The sequence below is a fragment of the Sinocyclocheilus anshuiensis genome, unplaced genomic scaffold (genome assembly GCF_001515605.1).
Source record: "Sinocyclocheilus anshuiensis isolate Anshui unplaced genomic scaffold, SAMN03320099.WGS_v1.1 scaffold1289, whole genome shotgun sequence".
Lineage (NCBI taxonomy): Eukaryota > Metazoa > Chordata > Actinopteri > Cypriniformes > Cyprinidae > Sinocyclocheilus > Sinocyclocheilus anshuiensis.
In genome coordinates, this window is record NW_015549731.1 from 158,262 (window position 1) to 165,602 (window position 7,341).

At 42.9% G+C, this 7,341-nt stretch overlaps 1 protein-coding gene across 1 annotated transcript; it reads right to left on the minus strand.

The window, feature by feature from the left end:
- Window positions 1-550: 550 nt before the first annotated feature.
- On the minus strand, window positions 551-5,574 carry LOC107660791 (transcriptional activator protein Pur-alpha-like). Its single transcript, XM_016450207.1, has one exon. The coding sequence runs from the start codon at window positions 5,427-5,429 to the stop codon at window positions 4,596-4,598; it is 834 nt and encodes a 277-aa protein (XP_016305693.1). The 5' UTR covers window positions 5,430-5,574; the 3' UTR covers window positions 551-4,595.
- Between the last annotated feature and the right edge of the window lie 1,767 nt (window positions 5,575-7,341).

The window sequence follows — 7,341 nt, forward strand, 5'->3', positions numbered from 1 at the left end:
AGGAGCATCATATGTAACAAACCATATATACACACACACATCACAGGTCATATATATATTTTTAAGTACAACACATTTGATAGGGAATAAAAAGGAAATGGTTGGTGGGATGTGAATACCCTCCTTGTGCATTGACCCTCGATGCAGAACCCCTCCCAGACAGTCTGCTTAATACGTAAAATGCTCACAGATACATGCTAAGCAGGTCAAAGCCTTGAGCTTGTGAGACCGAAGGAACGTGAAGTATGAGAACTAATCCAAGTTGGTGACTGGCCGTGGTTTAAAAGGGAAGGGGACGTATAATGGCACACACACACACGCTTCAAGAGATTCACACATAGATTAAGTTAAAAGGTTGCGCTTCGCTCTTCGTATTGGAAACCGCAGATGCGTGAGGGCTTTAAGGTGTCTGTGCAGCTCCATTAGTTCAGTTCTGCTCATTAAGGACAGGTGATGCTTCGAATCAGCTCCTGGAATTGGAGAAAAGACTGAAATTGCTATTCCAGTCCAGCATGGAGTCGGAGTACCATCTAATTTTTTATTTTTTTTTGTCCCCACAGGCTGTTGTGCATCAAACCAATACTGGTCTTTGCTGGTGGAGAGCTCGAACACTATTAAATGAGAAAGTCTCGGCTGAACGATGCCACCCGGACAGGATTGAGCCATTTAATACCCAATAGCACCTTTACGATTGACTTAAAACATGTGCGTATTCGATCGAGGGCTTCGAGGGTGTGTTTTTGCATCACTAGAAAACACCCTTAAATGTTACTTCCAGTTTAGATTACGCACAGTGGCACACATCGAACAGTTTTCGTAATCGGATCTGGGCAGTGACAGGAAAAAGATTTGCTTACCGGTCTCAAGAGGAAAATAAATATAACAGTGTACAAACAGAGCTAAAATAGTCCCTACAAGAGAAGCATGCTGTTTCAGATTCGGTCTTCACGAGATGTGAGGGCAAATCGAGCGAGACAAAGTGCGTATGTATGCTTTAATATTGTGCAGTGGTAAACAAGAGACCAAACGCTCTGCAGGAATAATGTCAGCCTTGATCCCCTATAAACTTCCTCATGTGCTTAGCACGAAATGGGCCTTTAGCATGGGGGTCTGTGGCTAGAAACCCCCAAACTGTCCGTGGGCTGGTGGCTTCAGTAGATATGAAGGTCTCGTTTTTACAAAACCCCACATATCTGAGTATTTGTGATGTTTGGGTCTGACAGAAACAGGCTTTTACCTGCAATACTAGTGAGCTGGCTTATGTCGAGAGAGGGACTGAGAAAAAACGTCTTTATCTTTTTTCCTAACAACAGTCACAAGATATTTTATCAAATAGTTATGAATATCTCTGACTGAAGCATTGCGCATTAAACATTGGCTAAAAAAAAACAAAAACAAAACATATATATTAGCAACCGAGAATCAAACCACCAAGAAGCTTTTGAAGTGACTACATAACTATATTTTTAGGTCACACAGGACTGTGTCTGATTGGCGGAGAGCAGATTTGCCGCCGTATACGCAGGTGCTTTCAGACGGCCCGTTTGTGGTGACCGGTTATGTTACTAGAATAAACCCTCAACTTTGACTTGGGCAGTCAAAAAGGTTAGTTTAATATGCAGAAAAATGTTTCAATTAGAGCGAGTCTCATGCATACATTTTTGTCGTTGCAGGGGACAAGTATCCACACACATAGAATGCCGATGATGCGCAACATTCAATCATCCCGCAGAATCTGATCCCCCCCTTGGACCCCAAGAGGCAGCCATCAGTAATGCCTGTTCAAAAACATTGCATTATTGTTTTCCACTCAATTTAGCATGTCTGGTAATGCTTTTGTAGTGTTGAAGTTGAGTTAACGTTCTAATCAGCTGGATTATACGATTTAATTAACAAAAAAAGAATGACAAATGTTTAATTTGACCATTTGTAGCTTCGGTTACATATGTGAAACTTTAAAAGACAGTGTCATCTTTTCATAGTTATCACAACATCATTCAGCGATTTTGTAGGATTTCCAATCAGGCATTGAACAGAGTACCCATTATAAGATCTTTCAGGAAATAGTTTTGCTTTGGGGGTCCAAAGGGGGACATGAACCTAAGGCGGGACTGAATTTGGGGCAACGCCGCCATTGGCACGCAGCCTATTGCACAAGCTACTAAAATGTTAGCACTGTAACTTTAGTGAGAAAAGTAAAATCTCAAGGTGCGATGTGACGAGGTTGACAACAAACGAATTCAGCAACTGATAAGACTGGCAGAAAAAAATCCCACGAGCGGGGATATTAGCACCAAACAAAAAAAAATCATACAGGCTACTGCCTCGGCCAAAAGTCTACTAATATAGGCCTACATTAGCATAACGCTGGGCTGTAGCGAGAAACGTACGTATAAACTTATCACGCAGTTTTTTTTTTTTTTAACCTGTTACTTTTTTAATTAACTTATATGTTTTTACACGGAGCACGAGGAGCAGACCTCCACCGTCTTTAGGTGACTACTGCTGCGTTCACGTCACGCCAGAACTACAGAAATGTTGATGAAAATGTATGTCTTTGTCATAATTTAAAAAATGTCACAAAGACTGGCATCAATGACAAAACCGCACATGGATCGATGTCGCTTTTGAGCAACGCCACGGAGAACCAAAGTAATTCGGATATGACGTGAACGCAGCACATCCATGTTTACGTCAGCGCTGTTTGATTATGACATCATCGTTCTTTCCCCAGCAACGTGGAGGGCCGAGAGCCCCACGCGCCTTTCTTTGATTGGCTTGTCATCGAAGTCATCGAAGAAGCTCCACGAGTGGTACGGCAACTACGCTGTTGTGACCCCGAACCACAAAGAAAGACAAACAGCGATCAGAAAGAAAATGATCGGACACGTAAAGCATGTAAACGTGTGGAGAATATAAGGCACCAGAGTTGTTTTTTGACGTTGTAGAGGATGCTCCGCGCAGGTATTAACACAACTCGCACTAGTGGACAACTCCTTTTTGAGTACCTGCCCCCCTCCCACCCCGTCCCCAAAAACGAAATAAAGAAAAATTCCCACAGAAAACGTGGGCAATTACATAAGGATCTAAGTACATCTGATTCACAAAATCATAGTTTGTATATCTACGTTAGCACTTCAATGAGACGTCTGTCCAAATGTCAGTGGGCAACGGTGCAACAGGGTTCGTATTTAACAGGAGCAAACGTCAACCGGTTGTTTTAGCAATGCCTTCGCTGTGCGGCTACCGAAGCACACATTGCTTGACGCGTGCAAACAAACAATCTCATTTGCTTTGTGTAGAGAGTTTAAAAGGCAAACGAGTAAACATATCTAGATCTCCTCATATGCATTTCAAGGTGCACTCGGTCATTTTGGGTTTTTGTGAGACATGAAGCTTCTTTTGCCATGATAAATGTATTCTGCAAATGAAAGTGACTAACATTGAGCTTATGTTGATAATTTGGCTGGTCATGTGATCTCAACATGGTGGACCCTATGATGCAACCAGGCGAAAAAATGCTTGAATAATGAAAAATGACCAAGTGCACCTTTTAAGTCGAACCAGAAGGGGTGACATCCATTTATATAAATTGAATAATCTAACAATAGTGCATATTAAAATATTCACAGCACTGCCGCATCACTGTTCCTTCACTCCTGGTGTTCGTTTGCATGTTGAACCTTTGGTTCAAACGGTTCCTAAAGAATAGCTTTTGTGCTAGAAGTCAAAAGTGAGCCCCAATTATATATTTCTTCCTCTTTTTCAATTTGCACCTTTGGAAATAGTATTATACTGCAAAAAAATGTCCATCATTGTTTTCCAGTCAAATTCACGGCATCCTTAAAATAATTTACTTGACAAACAGAACTGTACAAGTTCGAGTGGGGTCAGATGCTATAATAGGCAACAAGCCACCATGACGTCACTCACTTTGCACGCTCTCGTTAAAAACCCCAGTGTGCATGCTGAATATGAACAGCATTTTCACGCCACTTTGTTTTGTTTTTTTAATTAAGAAAGTACATTTTTAAAATCTGCAAAAAAAAAAAAAAAACATTAGGTCATCAGTTTTTACACTTGAAGCGGCCGCTGTCAAGTTGGCAACATGACTGACAGGTGTCAGAGCTGAAGTGTTCAGAAAGCAGATCGAATCGTATTGTTTTTATATTACGTGTCATTTTACCATTGACTAGGTATGTTCTTTTATTTCTAGTATTGACATTCTTTGCTGTGTGTCATGAGTGGTCTGACTACAACTGTATATATATTAATATATATGGTTTTCAGGATGTTTAGATATTTGTACTGGAAAACAAGTGGATTTTTTGCAGCGCATAAGAGCTTGAATGTGTCACACACGTGGGTAAAGAGGGATATACACACACTCCTGCACCATCCTGGACAGGGTTCATACATCATGTTGTCGATAGCAGCGTCTTACTGTTAAATGTTGGGTAAGTGGGTAACTTCCGGCGATGAGTGAAGAGATGCAACTGTTTGAGTCTGTGAGGGTTGTGTGTGTGTGTAGGTCGATCCCACATTACAGTAACGTCTGATTATCATGTCATTTGTCCTGTGCGCACAGGTATGCATTAGTCCTCGTCCCCGTCGTCCCCGTGCAGGCCCTCCGGTTGCATCTCGCGCTCCCTCCGCTCTCGGCTTCGCTCCTGGATCTTCTTCATCTCGTCCGCGTACTTGCAGAAGGTCGCGCCGAATTTGGACCAGACTTTGCAGGGCACCGTGATGGAGTTGCGGTAGGTGGGCTTCACCTCGCTGACCCGCATGAAGACGCCGTACTTGTTGGAGCCCACGTCGAAGAAGAAGCGCTTGTTGTCCACGGTCAACGACGTGCCCTCGGGCAGCTCCGCGGGGTCCTCGTCCACGCCGAAGTCGTCGATGAGTTTGGCCAACGCGTCGCGGAACTCGATGAGTCCCTGTGCAGGAAGAGCGATGGTCTGGCCTTGCGAGGTTCCCATGCCGGGCCCGCGATTGACGGTCTGCCGGATTCGGAGAAACCGCCCCCTCTGGTTCTCCTTCAGATCCATGTAGTACTTCCGATTCTCCCGCACCAGGAACTCGCTCTTAAGCGCCCTCCTGGGCTCGTCCTGCACCGTGTCAGGGTTGCTGGGGCCCAGCTGGGCGTAGTGTTCGATGAAGTCTCCTAGGTAGTCGCGGAACTCCACGGCGACGGACATGGAGAGAGTCAGGCGGCTCTTGTTTCCCCCGGCCCCGACCTCTGCTATCTTCAGAAAGCGGCCTTTGGCGTTCTGCTTCACGTCCAGATAGAAGCGTTTGTTCTGAATGTCCACCCGCTTCGAGGCGAGCTCCTCCGTGTCGTGCTGGAGCCGCGATGCGGCGCCCGGGTGCATCGGGCCAGGGCCTGTGGCGAATCCACCTTGCTCACTTCCACTGTCTCTGTCCGCCATGATGCAGCCTCCCCGCTTACCTTCTCTCTCCGTCTCCCTCAGCCCTGCTGCAAAAGCGACTGGTGCTGAGCGACCGCGGAGCTCTCGCGAGATCTGCTGCCAGAGACGCTTCCTGAAGGTGGAGACGACAACCTCCGCGTTCAGCGGTCAACTTGGATCAGGTAAGCAGCAAAGAACACAACCAGGGAAAAAGACAGTAAACAAAATATTCTTAGAGGGTTACTATACATGACATTCTGAAATTAACTAAAACGTATTATATTATTCTTATAACACCATTGTATTGTTTTAAAAGCAATTGAATGTTTAGTTAGCCTATATAAAGGATTCAAATCAACATCTTTGAAAACAAAAATATTTTAATTACATTAATGACTGTATAATTTACAAGGAATGTAATAAAACAATAAAAAACTTAAAGGGATAGTTCACCCAAAAATGAAATTCTGTCATCATTTACTCACCCTCATGTCGTTCCAAACCTGTATGAGTTGGTTTCTTATGTTGAACATAAAAGAAGATATTTTGAAGATTGCTGGTAATTAAACAGTTGGTGGTTGCCATTGACTTCCATAGTGTTTATTTTCCTACTATGGAAGTCAATGGCAACCACCAACTGTTTGATTACCAGCAATTTTCAAAATATCTTCTATGTTCAACATAAGCAACTCATACAGGGTTGGAACGACACGAGGGTGAGTAAATGATGACAGAATTTTCATTCTTGGGTGAACTATCCCTTTAATATGAAAGGGTCTATTTTCAAAGAGTCACTACAAAACACAAGTTTTATGACATTCTGTAACCATTTGTGGATTCCGATGTATAAACATTGCTGTCATAAAATTGCAGTCTCTTTTTTTGTTGGAGACTCCAGGTGTAGATTCATGTCGAAGTTTAGCTGCTCGTTTATTTTGTGTCAGGACGTTTCCACAGATAAGCGGTTTGTTCAACGTACTGAAATATCAACCTCTCCACTGACATCCATTCACACAGAATGGTCTTGTACGCGTTGCGCATTTATTTTATTTTATTATTTTTTTTAGCTCATCTTGAAGTCTCCGTCTGATGGAGGGTCTCTATTTCTGCAGTCCGCGATATTCTTCAGATCAGGAGTGTGTTGGTAAAAGTCATATCAGCGTTACGATTGCGCACAAAGCAGTAAACTTCTTAAGTCATTTGGATCTTTTTTGCCATTCTTTGGAAGTTGTTGTTGTTGTTGTTGTTGTTTTATTATTTTCTTTTTGTCTGTGTCCATCACAAGGTGTAGATCAGGGGTGGGCAAACTTGGCCCTTCCAGGTCACTTTCCTTCAGAGTTTAGCTCCAACTCTAATCAAACACACCTGAACCAGCTAATCATTGTCTTCAAGACTACTAGAAAGCTACAGGCAGGTGAGTTTTATCAGGGTTGGATCAAATCTCTGCAGGAAAGTGGCCTGGAAGGGCCAAGTTTGCCCATCACTGGTGTAGATTATCTCTCATATTACCATGACTCGTGTGCATGTGGTTAATAATTGTATGTGTGTGAAAGGGAGACAGAGAAAGGGAAACTCGAAAGAATAGGCTAATAAATGTCAACATGTTTTATTGCTGTTAGATATTTTCACAAATTCTCTTGCATTTATCTTATTACATTATTTTTGTATAAGTATGCGTAATTGGCAATAATACGCTGTAAAATTAGTTGTAAAATTACATTATCACAGACAAAATGCTAGGACTTAGTAATTGTAACGATATGGACTAATAGACGCACATATCTATTTGCTGTTCAGCACCACGGACAGCGACAGCGCCGCGCCCACCTTAGAGACGGTCAACAAGCTTTATTATGAGTGAGTGAATGAATTCTGAGGCTGCTGCTCATTAAATGCTTTGAGGACGCCTAAAAGCAAGAGTATAAGTTATTAT

Bases quoted from the DNA above. Each gene is read 5' to 3' on its own strand.
- LOC107660791 (XM_016450207.1), bottom strand. From the start codon at position 5,429: ATGGCGGACAGAGACAGTGGAAGTGAGCAAGGTGGATTCGCCACAGGC.